Genomic DNA, 26,116 nt, shown 5'->3' with positions numbered 1-26,116 from the left:
TATCTCCACTTGAATGTTGCCTTTAATTCCTGACAAATATAACTGTCAGTAAGACATTCTAAAACTGTTCTTCTTTTGCTTTGTTAGAATATAAAAATAACACATGGTATTTGAAAAATAAGAAAAATGTAAAGGAGAAAGTTGCTTTTAATTTAAATAATTTATATATAAATGTACGTAAACACATACATCATATATCAAGTTTAACACTAAAATATTTTTGATCATTGATATATTGTGACAAATGCTTTTTAAGTTTCTGGATTTTTTTCATACCTTCTTATTATTTTGCACATCAGTTTGATCAGATCTCATGGAAATTCTAAGTTAAAGGAGTAGAGGAGGGTTACATTAACCTGGTGAATGGACTGACTTTTGTAGAATGTACTGTAGGCTTATAAGGCTTTTAATTTGATTAGAACTGCTTATGACAAATGTTGTTATAACCAGAATCAACCACAAAATGTTTTCAAAGCCAAATGGTTATTCCCCTGACTAGAAAATCATTCATTAAGAAAAAAAGTACTAAGTAACAAATCTATTTAGTCCTGTGATAGGCTTTAACCCATTGTTTAAATAGCCTTCTGTAAGACTTAACATCTCATGATATTTTGTTAACATAATTATACATTTGAATGTTAATTTCTTAAATTTCCAGATTCCTGAAGTTTTTGATCTTAGCTGCTGAGGGGCTTCTATAGTTATCACAGATGATTTTATGAGCAACAGAACTATTGGTTTTACCTAGGGTATGCATATATTTTTAATTTTAAAGTTTTTACCGTATCACGTGAAATGTTTTGTTAATTGTTACCGATATAAGCAGATATAACAATAATACTTATTTTCACCAAGTCAGAATTCTTTTTTTGTCTGTTTTTTGTTTATTAACAAGATAAAGTTTGAGGGTTTTAAAAAAATTAATTTTTATTATTGAAATATAGTTGATTTACAGTGTTGTGTTAATTTCTGCTGTATAGCAAAGTGATTCAGTTAGACATATGTGTACATTCTTTTTAATATTCTTTTCTATTATGGTTTATCACAGGATATTGAATATAGTTCCCTGTTCTATACAGTAGGACCTTGTTGTTTATCAAGTTAGAATTCTTAAACTCTCTTCCCAGTGTTCATTTTATGCCTCTGTTTCTTACCTGTTTGTTAATTCATTTTGATCCCCCCTTAACTAAATTGTAGCTCATAGATGAACCTTCTAATTCTCAATTTCTTTATCTATAAAAGGAAGATAGTGATTCCGACCCTGTAGAGGCTGCTGTGAGGATTAGGGCATAGTAGAAGCTTAATAAGTAATAGCCAATTGTATCTTTGGATAGATAAAGTTAATTTACTGTTGTTATTATCTTATTATTCTCCAGCATCTAACAGTGCTATGATAACAGGTAAATCTTTTGTATTTAGTAGTTAGATTAGATCCCTTTTACTTTTGTTTCTTTGAATTCTAACAGTTTAGGGTCAGGCTTTGTTTCCATTAGCATTATTTTGTCTAGTACAATTAATGTTATAGAGAGAGTCTTAGCTTTGTCATTGTCCTCAGATTAGGTTTTAGAATTTATATGTAATATACTAACAGATACAACTTTTGTAGTATCTGCTCTCTTGCACTCAGTGAATGATCTATTCAAATGCCATTTTTGGCAAGTATAAGACATTTCATATCTCATAATTACTAAATCCTTATACTCTGACTTTTTTTCTCTTGGTGTGCTGTAGTATACACCTTGAACCAAAAATAAGCTTAATATACTATACACACACCAGTTAATTATTTCACTCTTATCAAAATGCTAGAGTCAGTGTTCAATGCCTTCAAATTATGTGTTCTTTAAGATGATATTTCTAACATGGAAGTTATAGAGGAAACTTTTTGTTTTTGGCCGCACCGCGTGGCGTGTGAGATCTTAGTTCCCTAACCTGGGATTGAACCTAGGCTCTTGACAGTTAGAGTGCAGAGTCCTAGCCACTGGACTGCCAGGGAATTCCCTAGAGGAAACTTTTTTTTTCTTGCGTTATGCGGGCCTCTCACTGTTGTGGCCTCTCCCATTGCGGAGCACAGGCTCGGGACGCGCAGGCTCAGCGGCCATGGCTCACGGGCCTAGCCGCTCCGCGGCATGTGGGATCTTCCCGAACTGGGGCACGAACCCGTGTCCCCTGCAGCGGCAGGCGGACTCTCATTGCGCCACCAGGGAAGCCCGAGGAAACTTTTTTAAATAAATTTATTTTATTTATTTATTTATTTATTTTTGGCTGCGTTGGGTCTTCCTTGCAGTGTGCGGGCTTCTCATCGTGGTGGCTTCTCTTGTTGCGGAGCACGGGCTCTAGGTGCGCTCTAGGGCTCTAGGGCTCTAGGTGCGCGGGTTTCAGTAGTTGTGGCTTGTGGGCTCTAGAGCACAGGCTCAGTAGTTGTGGCGCGTGGGCTTAGTTGCTGCGCGGCATGCGGGATCTTCCCAGCCCAGGGCTCAATTCAGTGTCCCCTGCACTGGCAGGCGGATTCTTAACCACTGCACCACCAGGGAAGCCCTAGATGGAACTTCTTAATGATTTTGATAATCAGGGATGTCATGATTAAATAGGTCCACTATGTTGTCAAGTTTTCTGTTTGTCTTTCAGAAAATCTTGAGAAGTTATATGGCTCAACAAACTTGTATAAAGTACTCAAATACATACCTTTGTATAGTTTTATGAATTAAAAAAAATTCTTAAAAATATTTTTTAAGAGAAACAGAGAAAATTCTGTTTCTCTTTGTTCACTTGAAGTTGGAAGGGGTTCGGTTCTTGTGAAAAAATGTAAAAGGCTTATTTGTACCACAATTGACTTTGGTCCTTACCTTATTTCTAACCATGGTAAAATTGTGTTGAAGTGAGATTAATTTTTTCTTTCAAAAATCTGATATATTTTCAAGGTGAATATTTTAGAAAAATAAGAACTCAGAATGTTAAATTGTTGAAATTTCTCATCAGAGCATTTTGATTTGGGGCTGCCATTGATTAATAATAAAACCTTGTGGAAAAGATTTTGTTACGTAAATTTGATATTAGTGATTTGTCTTATAGTCTCATTTTCCTTCCTCACATCTCCACCACTTAAATGTGGTGTATATAGTGTATATGTGCGTGTCCAGTGTCACCGTCTTTGCTATTGTAGGCATTAAGGAAAATTGGAACTTTTAAGTTTTATTCTTTAGCATACTTATGGACATTAATAATAACGTGAAAAATTATTTTAAGTTTGGTATGATAATTTCATGATTTTGAATTTTTCAAAGAGCAGTGGTTTATCAGACTCGATGACACCATGTAAATCATAATTGTGATACAAATGTTTAAAGCAGTGTTAATCAAGTGTAGATTGGTGATGTAATTGTTGGAGGATGTTGTGTTTTATCCTGTCATTGTGTCTGCAGGTGGTCATTAATTTCTGCATCATTGACAGTGTATAACACAGATGATTTTGCGGAATTATTATGGTTCTTTAAATATGTGCACCAGGAGCTTTTAATATTCTCTGCATTGTCTCCTGCATGTAAGAGAATCTAAACTAGGTGTCTTTAGTCTAAGAGAAGGAACTGACTGAGGTGGATAAATATTGAAGAAGTTGAGTACTCTTACATAGTTAAGTTTCTACCGTGAAAAAAGTTTATGATTCAAAGGCAAAGTTTTTGCTAATAAAGCAGCCCTTTAAAAAAAATTCAGGATTGTAATTATATAGGTAACAAGGTAAAGATTTTAAGATATTAAATCAAGATAATGTAGAATTTTCCTTTCTTAACATTAATATATTCTGTTAAATTGGAAAAATATTAAAAAATTGAAAAACATGTAGAATTATAAAAATTAGGATTAAATCTTAAAATAATAATCACTTTTGTTTATGTATGCTTTCCTGTGTATGTGCTTTTTCCATAATATATATAAACATTTGTTGATGTATATATGCATTTTAAGTATCAGAGGTAAGGATTCTGTCTTCTTGTATTTTATTTTTTCAAAATGCTGGGCATCAGGTATCTTCTGAGAAAATTTTCTTTGTGAATATTAGATGGTAAAATCAGAGTACCTTTCTAGAAAATTAAACCTTAAGGAGGGTGGCAGGGAGGGTGGCAGGGAGGGAGACGCAAGAGGGAAGAGATATGGGAACATATGTATATGTATAACTGATTCACTTTGTTATAAAGCAGAAACTAACACACCATTGTAAAGCAATTATACCCCAATAAAGATGTTAAAAAAAAAACCCTATAAAATTATCAAAATAATATATATAGCTAGATATATGAAGAGCATTGGTGGTAAATTGTTAAATTCCTTGCCCCCATTTTCTTGAAATATTTACACATAGTTTCCAAGTAGTATTTCTTTTAAATGTAGTAGAAATAAAAACTTGAGAAAGCTTCTGTGCAATTATGACTTATTTTTTAGAATTAAAAAAATTCTCTTTCTGGTGTTTAAACTTTTATTTCTAAACTTCTTGCATCCTCCTCTAGCAAAAGAAACAAGTTGAATCTTATGACTTTAGAATTTGGCAGCCAGTACTTCTGTTGTATTAGGTTATCATGCAAATAAGTAGAAGCAGTAGAATGAACCAACAGCATTACGAGCAGTCAGGCAGTTTCTGGACATTAGAGATACTCCATTGATAACTGTTGCGAAAAAACCCATAATACTACTTCTTTTTTTTTTTTTTTCTGTACGCGGGCCTCTTACCGCTGTGGCCTCCCCCGTTGCGGAGCACAGGCTCCGGACGCGCAGGCTCAGCGGCCATGGCTCACGGGCCCAGCCGCTGCGCGGCATGTGGGATCTTCCTGGACCAGGGCACGAACCCGCACCCCCTGCATCAGCAGGCGGACTCCCAACCACTGCGCACCAGGGAAACCCCTACTTCTTTTTTTTAAACCAGGTTTTTGCTCGTTCTTCTAAAATTAAAGGTAATTTAATATCTGTGCTTTGACTAGGTTGCTCATGGTTTAAGAAGGTCGTTCTGTAGTGATAGAGATTGAAAAAGTGAATGGAGACACTTAAGCAGTTTGGGGCAGCCATTAACCTGTGTTTGTTTGGTATCTATAGAATGAAAAATGTGTGTAAATTTTAAAAGGTTTTGAAGCGTAACTAACAATGGTTCTTAAGCTCCAGGTAAATAGCAATAAGTGTGCATAAATTCTCTGATATTTTCTGCCTATTGCAGTGTTTGATGATGGTGATGAGAGAACATTGAGACGTACCTCACTATGCTTAAAAGGAGAGAGACATTTTGCTGAGAGTGAGGTAGGGTAACATGGGTGGACTTTTTAAATTGAACAACAGCTACTAATGTAGAAGCAAAAAGTGATTTAATTTGTCTGTTTCTTATCCAGACTCTTGACCAGCTTCCATTAACAAATCCAGAGCATTTTGGAACTCCAGTAATTGCAAAGAAGACGAACAGAGGAAGGAGGTCCTCTCTGCCTGTGTGAGTGTTTTCATGTACAGTAACATTACAATTATCACGACATTAAATAAGTGGTTTTTCTACGGTGGTGAAATTTGTTTGGGTGGCCTTTCCACAGCATCTTGTATCCTTGTTTTAGACATTTTAACCTGAGTAGACTTTGTTCTTAATTCTTGGACAAAGTAATAGGAATAATGATCTCAACCCCTTTTTAAAAAAGGCTATTTTTGTTTTGAGTTACTTTGCCAAATTCCTTAATTGATAGGATTATTTTGCTATGTTATGTGCGTATATGTGTTTTCTTAGCCTTCTTATTTCAAAAACATTTCAAGTTTAAAAATTGTAAGAATAATACAATAAACTTTCATATACTCATCATCCAGATTCACTAAATTATTAAAACTTTTTGACACATTTGCTTTATCATTTCCTGTCTTTATATACATATATTGTAATTATTTTTTATTTAATAATAATTTTAACTGGCTGAACCATTTAAGAGGAAGTTGCAAGCATCATGACTTCTTACCCCTAAATAGTTTATGTAAGAACAGGGACATTCTCTTATATAATTGAAGTATGGTTATTAAATTCAGAATAGATAACATTGATAGAATGCTATTATCTGACAATATATAATACATATTTCAGATTTTGCCAGTTGTCCCAATAATAGCCTTTATACCATCGCCTGATTCCAGGATTCAATCCAAGATCATGCATTGCATTTAGTTTACATGGTTCTTAAGTCTCCTTTAGTCTAGAAAAGTTCCTCAGCCTTTTTTTGTCTTTTCATGACAGTGACATTTTTGAAGAGTACAGGCCAATTGTTTTGTAGATTTTTCCTCATTGTGGCCTTGTCTGATTGTTTAGTTATCCAGATAGGTTATCTAAATAAACCTCCTGATGTGTTTGGTGAGATCTTTTCCTAACCTGTTGGAGAATTAGAGTTATATTATCTGGAACCTGGCATACATAAAAAGTGGAAGGGCAATCTCTTAAACTGTATTTGGCACAGCGAATACTTCCTGGTGATATAGGTTTTCTGTCCCAGCCAGTGGTTGGCATGAGAGTCTAAGTCCAGGTCCTCACTGATCTAGTGAAGTGGACTCAGAGTTACCATGGACAGCGCAGGACTACCTTTTTAGGGCTAGGGAAGTATCCATTTCTTCAATTCCGACTTGAATGAAGAGGCTACTACCCTGGGGTAATGACTGTATCAAAAATGGTTGATGTTAAGATCATGATAAAGTTATTCTAACTTTTAGTAACGAAGATGAAAAAGAAGACGAAAGTAGTGAAGAGGAAGATGAAGATAAGCGACGTCTCAATGATGAATTATTAGGAAAAGTTGTAAGTGTGGTATCTACATCTGAGAAGAGTGAATGGTATCCTGCTTTGGTAAGTATGGTTTCTTTGCAGAGTTAATTAACCATTTAAAGTATTTGTTTAACATGGATTTTAAGAAAGCATTTAAAATATTTTGAGAGTGTTACACAAATTTAGTTGGGACTTTATTGCAAAATTGAGCAGTCCTACTCAGGTCCCACATTCTTCACTGTCTTCTTTTGTTATTTCCTTTCTTTAATTCTCTGTAACCAAGTATTTATTGAGATCTTTCAGTTTTTCCTTCAAAATGTGTCCAGTGGTCTGTGTTTACTCTGTTCCCATCACCTTTTTCACCTGATGTATAGTACCTACCACCAGCTTCTCTTAACTTGATGCCTGAATGCTTTCTTTACTAAATTCAGACTTATTTTCTAGAAGTAACTTTTATAGAGAAATTTTAAAACATTGATTTAATCATGACAGTCCCATTCTCAAAAAAAAAAAAAAAAAAAAACCGGCACTGACTCTGCCTAGTGAATCAATTCTGCATTTTTAGATGGGTATCTGTGGTCATCCTTAGCTTTTAGTTTGTTTCTCATTTTCAGTGTAAGCTGTGTACTTAGGCTGTTTCTTAACTGCTCCCTGTGTAAGACACTTCACTCCTCCAGTCCTTTACCCCTTAAATCAATTAGTATTTACTAAGGATTTGCAGTGACTTCAGCTTTGCTCTAAGCTCCTTAAGAAAAGAAAGAGGTATGAGACATAACACATTGCCCTCAAGGAGTTTACTATACACATCTCAAAGACTGTGTAGTAGTTAAATATTATACAGTAATTTAAAAAACTTTTGGTGCAGACACTGGAATAGGACAAAGAGTTTTAGGGAAAGGAAGGGTATACCTAAGCTTTAGAAATGGCAAATCTTGGGTAGGTTGGTAGAGAAAACTAACCTTTGCTTACTTGGGAAAGGAATGAGAAGGTATGGGCAAGAGAATTACTTCACAAGAGGAATCAATAGTACTTGGTAATACCTATCTCCCTTTTCTCTTCTTCCTACTCCTCTCTTAAATATGTCTTAAGGCTCAGCTCAGGTCCTACCTTTCCTGCAGATTCTCCCCTAACCACTTTAACATAAGTATGCCCCTTCTTCTCTGAGTTTTGATATCACTTATATCTCTAATAATAATTTTGGCACAAAATACCTCCCAAATTAGGTTAGCCTCCTTTAAAGAACTGAGGCCTTTTTTTTTTTTTTTTTAGGTTTCTATGTGCATGTAAATACATTACTCAGTTCCTATGTAGTAGATTTACTTCACATAGGAAAAGTCTGAAAATCCTTTGAACCTTTCAGTTGTATAGGCCAACAAGTAAATGGGTTTGGATTCAGAATACTCAGGTCATAATTTGTCAAGAGATTAAAAAAAAAAAAACCTTTATTTACTCAACAGGTTTATCATTTCCCAGGTAATAAAATAAAAGATGAGTAAGAGTCAATGTAAGAATCAATCTTACATTTGATGATTTTAGTGTACTGCAGAGAATAATCCAGGTAACTGTAATATAAAATAGTATACATTCAGTATTAGGACTTCTTGTCCTGGGACCTTGCATTTATTTGAAGGAAATCCAAAAAGAAAAAAAATAAAAAGCCTTCATGAAGCTTTTGAGCTGAGCCTTGAAGGATTTAAAGTTAGTTAGCAGAGCTTCACTAGAGAACTTTCTTAGAAGAAACAGAATAAGTAATAGGAAAGAAGGGGGTTTGTTCATGAAACTGTTTGCTCTGGGAAGTCATTTTGGCTAAATATTAGATGTGAATAGGGGCATAATAGGAAAGAAGACTGGGAAATAATTTGGATTGAGGGCAGAAGGGTCTTTAAAATTTCATCTAAAGAATCTGGACATAGTTCTGCATAGAATTTTGCAGAAGAGTGACATTATTTGAGCTGCATATTTAGGAATGTTAATGACGCAGTGGTATGATGAATGGAGTGTTGTTGAAAGCAGTGGAGGTGATAGGAATCAATTTGGAGGCCATTAGAATGGTTCACAGGTGAGGTAATTAAGCCTTGGGTTTTGTCTACTCATCCTTTAAGACTTACCTTTAGCCTTTGCTGCCACACATTTTCCCTTCCCAGGTCTGGTTAAATCTTCCTCCTAGGTGTTTTTATTGATATTTTATCTTATGCCTAGTTGGTATCACTGTACTTAGCCTTCGTTATGTTTTTTTTGTATATCTTTTTGTATTTACCCTTCCATTTCAGTGTTAGCTCCTTGAGGGCAGACACAACTATATTATTAGTCTAGTAATTACCAGCACCTAACAAACAAAAAAACATTTAATACCATCTGATGTTAAAACAGCTGATACAACTGCCAAGAATTTTTGATTGTCTGGACATAACACTGTTTAATATGATAGTCATGAGCCATGTGTGGCTATTTAAGTTTAAATTGTAACTTAATTAATATTAAATAGAATTAAAAATTCAGTCTCTCAGTTGAACTGGCCACATTTCAGGTGCTCAGCCCCATGTGATTCATTGCTGCTATATTGGTCAGTGCCGACAGAGAACATTTCCTTCATTGCCTAAAGTTCTGTGGTTGGTGCTCGATTACCACAGAGGGGCTAATGTTGAGCAGGTACAGTTCAGCAATTTATTAGTAGTCTTTAATGTTTTTTAAATATTAAATTCTATAAAGAATATACAGAGATTGGTTAGTTACAAATGTTAAGACATTTGTTGTTTTTAAAAGTTAAGAAATTTAAAAGTTCTTCATTCAGATTTTCTCTGACTTGTTTAAATACTAAAAATTGTACATGCCTTGGTAAGAATGGGAACTTAGGTGCTTATTTTAACCAAATAGCCAGATTTCAAAATTGATCCTGATTTAAGTGCATTTAAAAAAAATAATAATATGGCATGTCTTCATCATAGATCATACATTTTGTTTTTTGGACAGTAAATGAGTTGTTATTATTTGGCTTAGAATAAATCCTAATATTTTTAGGATTTATATTATGGTTTATATTTCATTAATTATTCATTTTATTATCTAATGACTGTGTATATTAAATATCTAGAAAGCCAATATGCTAAAGAAAAATTATAAGGCAATCTTTTGTAAGTAAATTTATTATGGTATGGAAGCTGTTGACAATGAACCTATTTCTTGTCAAATATAATCATTTCAAGAAGTTAGGGGATCCAGAATTGTTATTTTAAAAAATATATTCTTTCTTTGAGTAGGGAAAGTAGTAATCAATCTGCTTTTATTTTATATTTCAGGTAGTATCTCCCAGTTGTAATGATGATATCACAGTGAAAAAAGACCAATGTTTAATTCGGTCATTTATCGATTCTAAATTGTGAGTAATGAATCACTTAATAGTGTTACATTGGGAGAAAAAAATGGAAATCAAGACTTTATTTTTAAAAATTTAATCATTTCATGAACTGAGAAATTGTTACCTAATATGTTTTGACTTTTTTGTAATGTAGGTTATTTAAAAAAAAGTTTTTTTTAATAAATTTATTTTATTTTTGGCTGCCTTTGGTCTTCAGTTGCTGTGCGCGGGCTTTCTCCAGTTGCGGCGAGTGGGGGCTACTCATCATTGTGGTGCGCGGGCTTCTCATTGCGGTGGCTTCTCTTGTTGCGGAGCACAGTCTCTAGGCACACAGGCTTCAGTAGTTGCAGCACGTGGGCTCAGTAGCTGTGGCTCGCGGGCTCTAGAGTGCAGGCTCAGTTGCTGTGGCGCATGGGCTTAGTTGCTCCGTGGCATGTGGGATCTTCCCCGACCAGGGCTCGAACCCGTGGCCCCTGCATTGGCAGGCAGATTCTTAACCACTGCACCACCAGGGAAATCCCTAAAATTTTTATATAAATACTGAACAACAGTATTTGAGAATAATATTTAAAAAGTTTTAAAATAAAGCATAGTATTGATTTTCTTTTTAATTGTAAGAATTCTTTTTTTAATTTATTTTATTTATTTATTTATTTTTGGCTGCGTTGGGTCTTCATTGCTGCGTGCGGGCTTTCTCTAGTTGTGGCGAGCAGGGGCTACTCTTCTTTGCGGTGCTCGGGCTTCTCATTGCGGTTGCTTCTTTTGTTGTGGAGCAAGAGCTCTAGGCGTGCAGACTTCCAGCAGTTGTGGTTTACGGGCTGTAGAGACCAGCCTCAGTTGTTGTGGCGCATGGGCTTAATTGCTCCACGGCATGTGGGATCTTCCCGGACCAGGGCTGGAACCTGTGTCCCCTGCATTGGCAGGCAGATTTTTAACCACTGAGCCATCAGGGAAGCCCTAATTGTAAGAATTCTTTATTTTTATTATGTGTACTATTTCATATTATAAAACATGAAATTTACTTTTAATAGAATTTATATTACTAGAATAATTATTTTGACTTTTTTTCTGATTAAATGTTAGGTTTTGAACTCCAATAAAAATTAATTTAAAAAAAAGTCAGAGTTTTAGAAACCTTCCTTCACTTCAACTTTGCTTTGTTTCCAAAAAATGTAAAATTATGTATTCATTGAGTTGTGATTCTCTGTGAAAAATTTGATACCATAATGTATCTTACAATGATAAAAATATTTTAATGTTACCATCTATTAAATTTTTCATACTGAACTGAATAGTAAATTTGAGAAATATGAAAGATCAAAATAGACACTATAAGGAAAATACCATGCTGATATAAATAAACTACCCCATATTGTAGGTAAGACAGTTACATAAATTGAAATATTACAAATCTGAGGCTCTCAAATTAGTGTGCTTTGAGTATGTGAATCTTTAGAATTAAGATATTAGCTTTGCCTATATTACCTCTTGCCCTTTATTAAGGATTAGGATATACATGGTCTTTTTAAAACAATTTATAAGTAAAATAATTTTGATTTTGAGATTTATATTTTCTGTGTGTTAACATGACTCTTTAAGTGATAATCCTTATTTAGTAATGGTTTCCCTCCTATTTATTTTTCTCTATAATTAGTTATTCTATAGCAAGAAAGGATATCAAGGAAGTAGACATTCTCAGTCTACCTGAATCTGAGCTCTCTGCTAAACCAGGTAAAATAAGGATGAATCAATTCATTATTTCATGATGTGACTCTAAATGGCAAATTTAGTGGCAAAAGCAAGACTGAATATTTTCTGGTGCCATTTTAACTGTTTAGAGCTGGTATCCACTCTTCTTTAATGCCTTTTTTTAATATCTAGATAAAGTATTTGACCTTAATTCTTTGTATGTTTTATCACTAACATTTCTGACAGTATTCCCTAGAGAAAAATAAACATTAATATAATATTATAACTTATATGTTCAAATTTACTGTATCATTTTAGAAATGACAGCTGAATTTGAATCCAGATCTTCTGACTCTGAATGTCATGGCTTTGTATTATTCTGTGGTGCTAATTCCATAACAACTGCTGAAGTACATTTTTACTTTTAGGGCTGCAGAAAGCAAGCATCTTCTTAAAAACTAGAGTTGTTCCTGATAATTGGAAAATGGATATAAGTGAAATCCTTGAGTCATCCAGTAGTGATGATGAAGTTGCCCCAGCTGAAGAAAATGATGAAGAGAAGGAAAAGGAGGCCAAAAAGGAAGAAGAAGAGATGGTAGGTGAAATTTCATGTTTGTAACATATGAAAACATTTCAATACTCTAAAAATAATACCTTCATATATTTTCCCTGTGTTTAGATTCTTTATATTATTTGTTGCTGTCTTTTTCTAGCTCAGCTTTATTTGGGGAAGGGGGAGCTTTCTGGCTTTTAGCTTAGTGGGCAAATCAGAACTAATTTTTAGTGGGTAAGAGATTACAAAGAAGAACTTTTCAGGTTAAATGAGCAGCAAGTGCAGACTTTTTTTTTTAGTAACATCTTTTCCAAATAACCAAGGAGGAAGGAAATGTAACTTTTAGGTATATTACATGTGTTAACTCATTTAAATTATTGCCAGATGGAGTAACTGTTATTATTCTACTTTAGAGAGAAAAGAGAGGGTCAGAAAGATTAAATAACTTTCCAAAGATGACACAGCTCAAATGTGGAGAGCAGGGATTTGAACACGGGTCTTGTCTGTCTTAACTTTGAAATTTCACCTCTTTCAGACATTTCACAGTATCTCAAGGATAATGAGGATTTAAAAAATCCTATCTAAATGGAAGAATATTTCATTTGGCAGTTGGATAAATCATAGAAAAGATTTAGATTGTATTTTATAGGTGCTAATGGTTTCCTTTGTAATATCACTGTGTTGTTAAGAATGTATATGTAATTGTAGGAAATCATTCATGAAGTACCACATAATTGCTGTCATGAATATTGCTGTCTATTTTTTCAGCAGTGTTTTGTCAAGTGGGATAAACTGTCCAGTATAGTTTTGGTTGTTATGAGGTAAAGGGGCTTCGGGGCAGACAAAGAGAATGAGTTTACTGAAAAAGACCTATTTGAGCATGAAAAATATTTGCTTGGAAAATGTGGAATGTTTGTTTCTGTTTTACATACACAAATAAGAATTTTTGAAACAAAATGAGTGTACTTGTATGTGATATAGGGCATAGGGTGTTTCTTCCCTTTTACTTCCCCTGCAGTATTTGGCTTTTTGCACTCTGAAATCAGAATGGCGGTTCATACTTACAGGCTGCCTACAGAGTTGCCATAGTAACGGGCTGTTGGTTTTAAGTGAGCATGCTCGGAAAGACAGGAAGGTTTTGCAGAGGCTTGGCGGGTTGCCAATGGAGGTTTGCCAGATGCTTTGAAATGGGCTGTCTTTCTTTTCCTTTCATGTAATGTCTGATTTTTATGTGGAAGAGAATGTAAGTAGTGCTGTATAACCCTGCGGATGCTATGCCCTAAGAGGAAAAGCAAATATTGCAAGTCAGACTGAAAAATGTTCAGATACTGTACTGATTAAGTAGAAGGGGAATCTAACCATTTTACATGTGAAAGAAAATGCAGCATATAGGTAAGTTTTTTTTATATATTACCATTTTGATTGCCAGAAATGAGGTTAAATAAGAATTTTAGGTATTGATGATTTGGCTGATATGGTAGGACTCGTAACCAAGCGTAATTGTTTCATGTAAAAGAGACAGTAGGAGTCTATTTTTAGAATATCAGAGGATGAAGGCTATTTTTCTGAAACATAAGATAGAGTTTGAAATGAAAATGACAGTTTGGAAAAATTTTGGGATTTAAAGTCTAAATATTAAATGTGATTTTTGTATTTTATCTGTATTTATTTATAGATTATATGTTTTCAGGGTAAATAGGCCACATTTTCAGGGTGTGAACTGTTGGAGTCTGGTTTTGCTTTTTTTTTTTTTTTTTTTGAATTAACATTGAAACATTGAAGTTAGGATCTTATATTGCCAAATACTGAAATACATAGTCTCTTTATTTTTGCTAATACTTTTGATTTGTATCCCTTTCAAAATGCATTTTCCCTGATCCCCACCCCCCCAAAAAACCTGAAATTTTAAACAAAGAGGGTTAAAAAGGCTGAGTAGTAAGGGTGGAGAGTATGGCTGTAAAATAGTAAGTAGTAAATAGTGGTCTTATTATAGCTATTAATTTTGTAAAAGTCATAATGTTTTGTTTAAGCTGTGAGTAAATGTTAGTAAAAAAGAATGAAGAGCAGAGGCAAGCTCTGTTACCTATTGTTTGCAGGTAGTAAGTAAAGAAATTTAAAAAGGTAAGGACCTTTGTAAGGATAGTATCTTCTTAAAATGTATTACTTAAATTATGAACTGTTAAAATTAAGTGAACCAAGATGCTTTTCATCTACTAAAGAAAGAAAAGCACAATCGCAAAATGTAGTCATTGATTATATGATTATTTAAAACTATTTTTCAGATATTCATTTTCATGCATCTACTTCATTGAATTACCTAATAGAAACTAATTTCCTCTTTTTCTCTGGCTGTACAAGTAGATTTTCTTTAGTGAGATTGGGTTGCTTTAGAAAAAAAAAAATCAGCTGCATTTCTTGCTCTTGGATTTAAGATTTAGATGCTGAATCATTCTAACCTGTCTTGGACAGTAATTTTTTAAAATTTGATATATTGTAAAACTGAAAAGCAGTTTAATCTATATTTAACAAAGGAAAAAAATGGATATGGTATAAAATGAATTAAAATCTGATAAGCCAGGGCCTACCTGGCTTAGTCATTACAGGCCTTTACTATATAAGTGAGGCTAAGCTGTTATATTTACATTACAGATCATATTCTTCCCAAAATGTAATTATGCTATGCTTTCCGTGAGGATTTAATGTTGCTTGACAATGATCAAAAAGATCTTTTATAATATTCTGTAAACCACTGTAACAATACTTCAGCCAGCCATTTGGTGTTTGTAAATTTTATGCAGTAGAATCATACAAGTGTTAGATACTTCTGCAGTACTAATGGGCAGTGCACATTGTTTTTATATTTGATACTTTGAGTACCCTAACATAGCCTTAATCAGGAGATTTGAGACTTACTGTGGAGGAGCATCTTTTATACTTAATATTATTTTGAATTCCTAAGCATTGGTAGTTCAGGATTTGAGTACAAGAAATATATTTCATACTATTACTGGGTAGGAAGAGACTTGAGAGTCTGACAGGAAGTAGGTCCTACCTATATTGATGACTCTACATTTTAAGTCATTGATAATTATATTGAAAAAGGTTCGGAGAATATTTTTGTGGGTATTACTTAAATGTCTTTTGTTAGGACATTTTTATATTAGAAAAGATATTACTGAATTTCCTTTTGAGCTTTGAAATTGATTGAAAAGTTCATGTAAACATAAACAATGATGTCAGGTATTCATTTACTCCTGACTTACATTCACTTTGGATGAATGTAGGAGAGTTGTCTAAGGGTAAAATAAATAGGTGAATGTTTAGAAGACTGAATATCAGGTGGGAATTTGACTAGTCTTAGTTCTTTTATCCTTTTGGTTTGCTATAGGTAGGCTTATATGTTGGGCCCTTTCAAAAATCTCCTCTAATTTCATATTTAGTAATGAAAATTAGAATTTAGTGAATTTTTATAAGAAATGCTCTTTTTTTTTTTTAATTTTTTGGCCTCTCCTGTTGTGGAGCACAGGCTCCGGACACGCAGGCTCAGCGGCCATGGCTCATGGGCCCAGCCGCTCCGCGGCATGTGGGATCTTCCTGGACCGGGGCACGAGCCCGTGTCCCCTGCATTGGCAGGCAGACTCTTAACCACTGCACCACCAGGGAAGCCCAAGAAATGCTCTTTTTTGTTTAGAAGTATTGACACCCATTTCTCCAGTCGTTGAACTTCTAGGGATCACTGTTAAATTTAATTCCTAGGATTACATTCTCCTATTATAAAAATCATAAGTGCTTGAACTTTTTAATTCATCGAAATGTGAGGGTTTTTTTTTAATGTTTAAATCAAGTGTTTTTTGTGTATTTATGCCTTTTTGTAGATCAACCATAAAGGCATTTGTTAGTAATCTTTCAAGATCACTTTGGGTATAAACCTATAGTAAATGCTTGATAACTCAGGAAAATCCTGTTAAGTCAATAAAATTTACAGAAAAATTTAAAGGTAATATTAGTATTTTAGGTATATCTAATAACTCCAGCTGCCAATCAGGTGTTTCTAAGCAGACCCTATAAAGCCAACCTTCAATGAATAATTGAGACTTTAGCTTGCATTCAAATGTAATAACTTACCTGCTAAGGTCTTAAAATGTAGCCTGTTAAATAAGCAAGCAAAAATGTCCTAATGTCTTTAGCAAAGCCTTTCTTCACAGTGTTAGCATAAGACTCTAACCAAATTAGGATCACCTCATCAGATTAATGAGGATTGCACATTTGTACACACAAATACACCTACATTTTAATGTACTTATAGAAAAAGGTATTTTATAGTTGTGTTAGTAAGACTGATTTTAAAACCTTAGATTTGATAGCATGTGAACCACAGCTTGATGACTGAAAGTAAGATATATGTACCTTTTAAAATGGGGGGGATTGCTAATTTGTTATAGGCAGGTTGTTTGTAAACTGTTCTGTGAAATTATAAAACAGTGTCTTACCACATAATGAATATATTAGGCATGACATGTGGTTTCTGAAATTTTCTGTTTAAGTGTACACAACAGAGAAGAATGGTACCACTCTAAATTTTATGATGAACAAATTTCACTGGGCCTTCGATACTATTGGTCGGTTCTCAGTTTCTATAATCTAATCATTATCTCCTCCATTAAGCCAGCAACGCTAACCCCACTCCACTCACTTTGGAAAGAAACTAGGAGCTTCAAATTGGGAGCCAGCTCTAAACCCCACCTGCCTGCTCTCCTTCCCTTAATGTACAATTGATAGTATGTTGTCCTCTTCTGTAAGATGAGTCCATCTTTTTAGGCTCTGGATCTCATTCCCTTCTTTCTTGTCTTAGACTGTGAAGTATCTCTTTTCTTTCCAGCATCTTTAATCTATTCGTTTGTGTTGTAACCTTCTTACCAGCTTTTAAAAACATGCTTACATCTCTTCCAACTTTCTAGCAACCTGTCCAGATTCCTTCCACCAACCCCTCCACCTTAGGGCCAGATTGCTCAGAGGTATATACACCGTTCTATTTCCTGACACTACCACCCTGCCCCCCATTCACTCTTAATTCACTGTAGTGCATCTTGTACTTCCACCACACCTAAAACAACTGAACTAAGGTCACCAGTGACCTCCAACAAATTTTTGTGCTAAGTCCAACAAATTTTTGTCATGATTTCATTTGACTCCTTAGTAGGCATTCAGCATCTTTGACATGCCTACCTTCTTAAATCACCTGACATACATGACATTGTATTTTTTTCTGGTTTACTTCGTAACTAAATGATGTAATGACTCCAAATCTATATGTGCATCAAAGATGTCTCTTTCTTAACTCCAGACATTTATATTAAAATTCCAATGAGGATTTCTTCATATTTTGTAAGTCCTCAAACTCTGTATGTGCAAGACTGCACTCATCTTTTCCCCCAAACCTGTCCTTAACCTGTTTGTTCCTAATTCACTTGAATAGAAGCACCATCCACCCAATTACTCAAGCTAGATAAATGGAAGTCGCCTTAATCCTCTCACCCTTGCCTCCCTATCCAATGAGACATCAGATCCTGTCTCTTCTACTTACTTTATAGCTCTCAAATTTGCCCACTTCCTTCAGTTCCTACTCTCTGTCACCTTAGTTCAAGCCACTCTTCTCTTTCACCTAGCTAGACTGGTGCAGTAGCAACTTGTTCTTTCCATGTCCATGCTTTCCCTACTCCAGTCTGTTCCTCTGTACTGCATCAAATCAGGTTTTTTAAAACTAGAAATATAAAAATGAGATTCCTCTTGGAATAAATTAATTTTGGGGCACAAAAATAAAAATAAATACCAGTCATTGACAATAAAACTGTGACTAAAATCAGCATGTCTTTAACTTCATGGAATTTATTGAGCACTTATAACATGTTGAAACTTTGAGGACAACAAACATGAATAACCTAAACTAAAAAAAAATCTCAGCATTAACACCTCTCTCTCACTCTCCCATGCTCTCTTTTCTCTCTGCTTCAGGGGGAGGGGTCATCTTTCCATCATCAGGTGGCAAGACTAATTCAGGCATTGATCCTCTCTTTGTGGACTGTGACAGTAGCTCCCCTTTCCCTTCCAATCCATCAAACTCAGAGAACTTTTAAAAATACAAATCTGACCTAATTCCTCTCTAGCTCTCTCAAACCTCACATCTACCCAGAGTGTCCAGTTCTGATTCTCTAACATATCATTACAAAGTCCTTTCCTAATCACAGCCTGCCTTTGCAAGCCTCATGTTTATGCTGTTTGCTCTTGTTCCCGGGCTGTATGCTCTTCACATTCTGAGGCTTTCCCTACTATTACCACCGTCACCGCAGCCCCAGCAGAACCATTCATCCCCTCACCTTGCTCCTGTATTCTTTTATGTATTTTACAACACTTACCACATTTTGTCGAATTGGCTGGTTTTACATTTCCACACCTCCTGCCAGACTTGAGGGCCAAAAGTTTTCTGATTTGAATTGCAATACTTTTGCAAAAGTCTGTGATTCATGGTAACTATCAAAAATGCTTGAGCTGTATTTGAAGACATAGTGTCCAAAGTCAGAAAATACATAATCTAGTAGTAGATAGATATACAACTACTATAATACTAGGAAGTTATACTCCTGCTAACTAAAGTTGTAAGTTTCTTAAAATTATGATCATATTCATGCCTCTTCTATATTCTTAGCCCCCTTCCCTGCCCTGGCATTTTAGTGGGTGCATAGTTACTCTTCACATCCTTGACTAAACGAAGGGAAGAAGGCTCATCAGCAGTCTAGTGGGCTCCACCTCCCATTATTATAGCCCTATTCCACTTCAGAACCCTTGAGGGATGGAAAACCCTCTTGGCTCCCAACCGGGAGAGAGACCCTGCAGGTATTGTGATAGCAAGCGCCGCCCCCATATAAAAGTCATAAAGGCAGTCTTTGGAGTAGTTGGAGGCATTTTCTACCATGTGCAATTTTACTCTAAGGTGACTAACAAGACAGCTGTTTTTTTAAAAAAAATGATTGTGAAGAATTACTTATTGTAAGAGATTAAGCAGTTTTGAGTTTTGCAAAGACCATCAGGTAAATTTAAAACTTTGTTTATAGCATCATCTTTTTTTTTTTACTCGAAATAAATTTCCTTTCAAGCAGGCAGTTGTTTTTAAGTAGAATTCTTTATTCATTTATATCTTGTTTTTACACATGATAACTGCATTCTGAACTTAAAATTTTATGGCCATAGTTTCTCATGGTACTTAAAACACTCTTGACATCCACTAACTTTTAATTCCAATGCATTTAAACTACCAATTTTTATCTATAAAACTATATTCTTAATCATTAAGAATTTATCAAATGTTTGGTAAAACCTTAATAAATACCTTATTTGCAATTGATGGGTTCATTTCGTTTACTTGCTTTTGGAAGAAACTTTGATTTCAAACCAGTGCTTTTTAAAAACAATTGCTTTTACATATACTGGATACAACAGTCTTCTTTGAATTCTGTAAGATCATAAATACTAAAAATGAGGTGTTAGTCTGAGGAGAGACTGTTGTGATTACGAGGTACAGGCAAAGCATAGACCCAGTGTGGTATAAGTTGTTTTTGTTTTTTTCCCCATACCAGAAGTCCTTAAAATTAGTATCTGAAATGATTCTTAGGCTGCCAGATTACTCTTTTCTTGAGTTAACTCATTGGCAGTTGTTTTCACAACCTTGTAAAAGCAAAATTTTTTAATGCAGTTGGGAAAAAATTGCCATGTCTTGATCTGAGTATTTAGTTAAGACCTCTATTAACTCTGTAGTGATTATTAAGTCTGTATGTATATTGCTAACTATTAAGTCTGTATATTGCTAATTTTTTTTTTTTTTTTTTTTGCGGTATGCGGGCCTCTCACTGTTGTGGCCTCTCCCGTTGCGGAGCACAGGCTCCGGACGCGCAGGCTCAGCGGCCATGGCTCACGGGCCCAGCCGCTCCGCGGCATGTGGGATCTTCCCGAACTGGGGCACGAACCCGTGTCCCCTGCATCGGCAGGCGGACTCTCAACCACTGCGCCACCAGGGAAGCCCGTATATTGCTAATTTTTGAGGCTTACTAGAACTTCGACTTAAGTTTCTTAAATTTTGTTAAACTGAAAGTACTCCGATGCTATAAGTCATTTTTTTTTAAGAAGATATTGGGGGTAGGAGTTTATTAATTAATTAATTAATTTTTGCCGTGTTGGGTCTTCGTTTCTGTGCGAGGGCTTTCTCTAGTTGTGGCAAGCGGTGGCCACTCTTTATCGTGGCGCGCGGGCCTCTCATTATCATGGCCTCTCTTGTTGCGGAGCACAGGCTCCAGACACGCAGGCTCAGTAGTTGTGGCTCATGGGCCTAGTTGCTCTGCGGCATGTGGGATCCTCCCAGACCAGGGCTTAAACCCGTGTCGCCTGCATTAGCAGGCAGATTCTCAACCACTGAGCCACCAGGGAAGCCCTGTAAGTCATTCTTAATGAATGTACTGAAAGAAAAAAAAGACTGTACTGAGGGAAAGACTTTTCTGTTGATTGCCTCATGCTTTTTATGTTATATATTTTAATCGACCGTGATTGCCTCATGTTTTTTTAATATATTTTAATTAACTACATGTTTATTGATCTTGGCTATATTATTAGCTGTTAAAAACTTAAAAAAATTTTTTTGCTCTCTGGATTTGTGAGCACTCAATATTTATTGCTTGACAGTTGCCTTTGCTTTGAATATGGCTTTGAAAGACAAAAGTCTGAATTCTTGTTTTGGATCATGGAAAAATAGTAGTACTCTGGGGCTTCCCTGGTGGCACAGTGGTTAAGAATCCGCCTGCCAATGCAGGGGACACGGGTTCGAGCCCTGGTCCGGGAAGATCCCACATGCCGCGGAGCAGCTAAGCCTGTGTGCCACAACTACTTAGCCTGCACTCTAGAGCCCATGAGCCACAACTACTGAGCCCATGGGCCACAACTATTGAAGTCCGCGCGCCTAGAGCCCATGCTCTGCAACAAGAGAGGCCACCGCAGTGAGAAGCCCGCGCCCCGAAACGAAGAGCAGCCCCTGCTCGCTGCAACTAGAGAAAGCCCGCGGGCAGCAGCGAAGACCCAATATAGCCAAAAATAAATAAATAAATAAATCTATTAAAAAAAAAAAAGTAGTGCTCTGAAATTAAATTATGATAATTTATATGAAAGAAATATATCAGTGTTTTCTTTGTTTCTCCATAGTATTGTTAAACTTCAAGAATTTTCCCAAATATTAATTTATAAGTAGTCTATCAGAAAAGGAAATATTAAAACCCCAAATCCATTTGTTTGCATAAGAAGAAATCATTAGGTTTATATAATTAGTAAAATGTAACACACAAATAGGTATTTGTAGGAATAGTTGTTTCTGTATGAATGTTTCCATTAATTTTTTTTTCCATAGAACTAAATTGTAGTTATGTATATAGTTTCCTTCCTTAAGAAATAATTTTCATTGTTCTATTTTAAGGGGTTGCAAAGTCAACTACAGAGGCCCTGCAAGAAAGGCAAATGAGAAAAGCAGGCTACTGTGATACAAGAGGGGCTGGTGGAGTCTGGGACAAAATAAAATTTATATGGCTCATTTACATGCATTTAAATTTCTTTAAAACATTGTGCTATCCAAACAAAAAACCTTTGCCATGCGACTTCGCAGCCTCTGGTTTATATTCATTCAACAGTAACAAAATTTTAGTATTAATTTGTGGATTATTTTAAAATAATAAATACATTTGTGATTATTATGCTTATCTATCAGTATATTCCTATGGGCCACATGATAATTTTGAGGATTTTTAAAAAAACACTAGATGAGGTGAAAACATTCTCACCCCATTCCTAAACCTTTTCCTCATGGCTAATCTTAGTCCCCACAGTGATAATTAACAGGAAGCTTCAAGTGATAAATGGGGCGAAGAGTAGAGATTGTATATCTTGACAGTCGCATCAAACCAGCTCTATCAAAATATGAATTAAAGTATGGCGTTGTAGGATTTTGAGAAAAATTCATATTTTCTGGCTTCATTAAAATTTTATCCCCTTACCTTGGGTTCCCAAAACAAAAAACAAAGAAGACAGTGTATCTCCTATTCATTGTTCTGTATATTTATATAGTTTATCTTTACAGCCTGAGGAAGAACCTGATCCTGAAGAGAGGGACAGCTTCCTTCAACAGCTTTATAAGTTTATGGAAGACAGAGGTATTTTCATGCTTATTATTTAAAAGCAGACATTTCTGGGAATTCCCTGGCAGTCCAGTGATTAGGACTCAGCGTTTTCACTGCTGAGGGCCCAGGTTCAGCCCCTGGTCTGGGAACTAGTGCGGCATGGCCAAAAAAAAAAAAAAAAAAAGTAGACATTTCTTTTACTGTTTTATATTCTAGGTTTATGTATTATTTTTGTTCAAATCCTGGTACAGGGATTTGGATTTCAAGCCTAAGAATCAGTTATAACTGGTAATAATAAGTATTGGGAATACAGACAACTACTAATATCTAGTTTGAGTACAAATGTAGAGGAAAAGTAGTTTTGGTATAGTTAAATTTTATCTTCATGAGACTTACGAAACCAGAAAATATTATAATAATATTTGAGTAATAGAAAGTGAACAATCATAATGTAAATCTACATACCCATTATTTACTAATGGCGTTTTTGTGGCAAGTAAACTAGTCTGATCCTTGGTCTCAACAAATTAAACATAATAGCCCCTATCTAAACGGAGTAGGATTTCTAATAAAGTTAGAAGAAATAGAAGCTTTATAAATCATCATACTTACTGGCATTATGTAAGTCCTGGAAATCCTCAGATAAATCAGTTCTACTGGCCTTCAACAGTGATCCTTCAGATGACTGCCACCCGTCTTAACGTTTGTGTTGAAGCATTCAAAATGGAACCATGGCCTCAAATGTGCCCTTTCCATTGTATGTTTTCTTGCCCAGGCTTCTTGAACCAGCAACATCATTGGCTACACCTTGCAGGCCCAAGGTTTGATTTAGTTTTATCCAATTCAGTGGCCGTTAGAGAGGTTATTTTATTAGTTGTGGCAGTAAAACTAAAGACCACCACAATACTGTGTAAAGAATATAGAGAATATTTTGTGTTGTCCTATATAATTTGAGGTTCTTTAAATATATGCCTCTGATTAGTGATATTTGGGAAATTAGAAATTGATAAGCTTTGTTTTCAACTTAGTATTTTCCGTTGGAATTAACATGGTATTTCTGCTCTCTGATATTTAAAAGGTACTCCAATCAACAAACCACCTGTATTGGGCTATAAAGATCTCAATCTCTTCAAACTTTTCAGACTGGTTTATCATCAAGGTGGATGTGACAAGGTAAGTAAGACTGTAATGCAAAGTTAAATTGTCTAATGTTGCACTATAATATGTACTTTAGGTAATAAGCACATTTTCTTAATGAACATACAGTATTAGTGTAAAGATTATTTCCCTTTGCAAACATTAACAAATAAAAACTTAATTTTCCAGATTGATAGTGGTGCTGTATGGAAGCAAATTTATATGGACCTTGGCATTCCTATTTTGAATTCAGCTGCTTCCTACAATGTAAAAACTGCTTATAGAAAGTAAGTAGTATAGTTTATTCATCAAAGAATACATATTTACAAGGAGTATTTTCCACTTAATTTGTTAACAGTTAAATAAGAACACATCAGTCGAAGAACATTAAAGTCAGAGAACGTATATTAAAAGGTTTCAGTTAATAAATACTGTGATTGAAAGTTATTTCAGTGTACCAAGTCTGCTTTACTCCATTTTTCATGTTCTGATTTTCTTTTCAAAATCACAGATACAGGCAGTGTTTATAGTCTGAAATTACGATACATGTTATAGAGTTGTACCTTTTGTGGTGAACAGCCTTCACATCAAAACTATGATAGCTGTGTTCACTTATCACAAGCTCAGATTTTTCAGGAAAGAAATTTTATGTTCTGATCAATATTTTTGTCTGTTTTCCTATATAAAACACCAATAAATCAGTAACAGAAAAAGTACTTTGTAAAAAAAAAGGCTTGAGTTTTACTTTTCAAAAAACATGTGTGTGTTTAATATAGTATTCAAGTTAAATGTAAAGACTAAGATTTCTTAAAATGAAATATTGTTTGTTTAGGTATCTCTATGGTTTTGAGGAGTACTGCCGTTCTGCAAATATTCAGTTCAGAACTATTCACCACCATGAACCAAAAGTAAAAGAGGAAAAAAAAGACTTAGAAGAATCCATGGAAGAGGCTCCAAAAGTAGATCAAGAAATGCCTTTAGTAGAAGTGAAGAGTGAACCTGAGGAAAATATTGATTCAAACAGTGAAAGTGAAAGAGAAGAAACAGAATTAAAATCTCCAAGGGTAAGTAGTTAAGACTAGTTTCATCTAGTTCATTTTTAGCATTATTTTAACCTTTTTATTATGGGCATTTTCAGATATACACAAAAATACTCCTATGAACCTAGTTTATTTTCCAGTATTTGGTTGTGCTTCAGCCAGGCTAGCCTAGCTCCCTTTCTCTAAATACACCACATATTATTTCTTCTACCTGAAAAAACATTCCTCCTCTTGTCCTGTTTATGTTTGTTCAAGTCATTCTCATCTGGGATCAGTCTCAAATATTCACTTCCGTCAAGTCTTTTGCTAAAGTGTCACCTCACTGAAGCCTATCCTGGTCACCTTACCTAAAATTGTAACCTACCTCCTCTCTTTGGCACTGGAAAGCCCTCTAATGTTGCTGTTTCTATCTGTAATTTACTTACTTGTTCAGTTTACTATTTATTGTTTCTTTTACCCCACTCTGGACTAGTATCACACTCCACAAGGGCAGGGATTAGTGTTTATTCCATTAATTGAGAGATCCCAGGCATCTAGAATAGTGCCTGGCACATAGTAAGGACTTATTAAATAGTTGTTGAGTGAATGAATCTCCTCTTTATAATACCTGTGCCCTCAGCCAGGTGGGATCTTTTCTTTCTCTTGACTTCACAACACACTGTACAGCTCTTGTGGCAGTTTTTCATGCTCTGCCTTGTTTCCTAGTCATGTGCACACTGGTTTTATGTTCTAAGTCTACTCTTCCTCTCCATTAGTATATAACTCAAATCAGGAATTGTCCCTCACTATTTTGATCTTTGTCTGATGATGTCTACACAGTAGGATTTATCAAATTTTAGAAGTAGAAAGAAAATTTAATCACACTGTCAAAGAAGTTCACTTATTGTAATGCATCTTATTTTTCAGTGAAATTGTATTTAAAAGAAAAGGTGAAATCATCTTCTCTTTTATTTGCTCAGAAACCATTTTTTAAAACTGTCCATTTTATCATCTAGTAAATGGAATCTTCTAGTGAATTTCATGAAATATCCAAAGTGGTTTGTTTCTTTTCTTTCTTTAATTTTTAAAAATTGTAAGTACACATAACATAAAATTTATCATCTTCACCGTTTTTACATGTGCAGTTCAGTGGCATTAACTACATTCACATTGTTGTACAACCATCACCACCATCCATCCCCAGAACTTTTTTCATCTTGCAAAACTGAAACCGTACCTGTTAAACAGTAACTCCTCATTCCTCTCTTCCCCAGCCTCTGGCAACCACCCTTCTACTTTCTATGAATTTGACTACTCTAGGTACTTCATATAAGTGGAATTATGTAGTATTTGTCCTTTTGTGACTGGTTTATTTCACTCTGCATAAGGTCTTCA

The 26,116-nt window shown here is 35.0% G+C and overlaps 1 protein-coding gene across 2 annotated transcripts in view; it reads left to right on the top strand.

Annotated features, from left to right (window-relative positions):
* The window catches only part of ARID4A (AT-rich interaction domain 4A), a 58,577-nt gene that overhangs the window by 9,531 nt on the left and 22,930 nt on the right, over positions 1–26,116 (top strand). For both annotated transcript variants that reach the window (XM_082839261.1, XM_082839262.1), the window contains 10 exons: positions 5,201–5,280; positions 5,370–5,464; positions 6,712–6,844; positions 10,060–10,139; positions 11,773–11,849; positions 12,236–12,402; positions 22,526–22,598; positions 23,644–23,738; positions 23,892–23,989; positions 24,535–24,766. In XM_082839261.1, coding sequence (XP_082695387.1) covers positions 5,201–5,280; positions 5,370–5,464; positions 6,712–6,844; positions 10,060–10,139; positions 11,773–11,849; positions 12,236–12,402; positions 22,526–22,598; positions 23,644–23,738; positions 23,892–23,989; positions 24,535–24,766 — 1,130 coding nt within the window. The remainder of the gene's footprint in view (positions 1–5,200; positions 5,281–5,369; positions 5,465–6,711; positions 6,845–10,059; positions 10,140–11,772; positions 11,850–12,235; positions 12,403–22,525; positions 22,599–23,643; positions 23,739–23,891; positions 23,990–24,534; positions 24,767–26,116) is intronic.

The sequence above is a fragment of the Leucopleurus acutus genome (assembly GCF_964270905.1).
Source record: "Leucopleurus acutus genome assembly, chromosome: 1".
Taxonomy (NCBI): domain Eukaryota; kingdom Metazoa; phylum Chordata; class Mammalia; order Artiodactyla; family Delphinidae; genus Leucopleurus; species Leucopleurus acutus.
The sequence above is the reverse complement of the archived record's forward strand: the minus strand, read 5'-3'. Positions and strand labels throughout refer to the sequence as shown.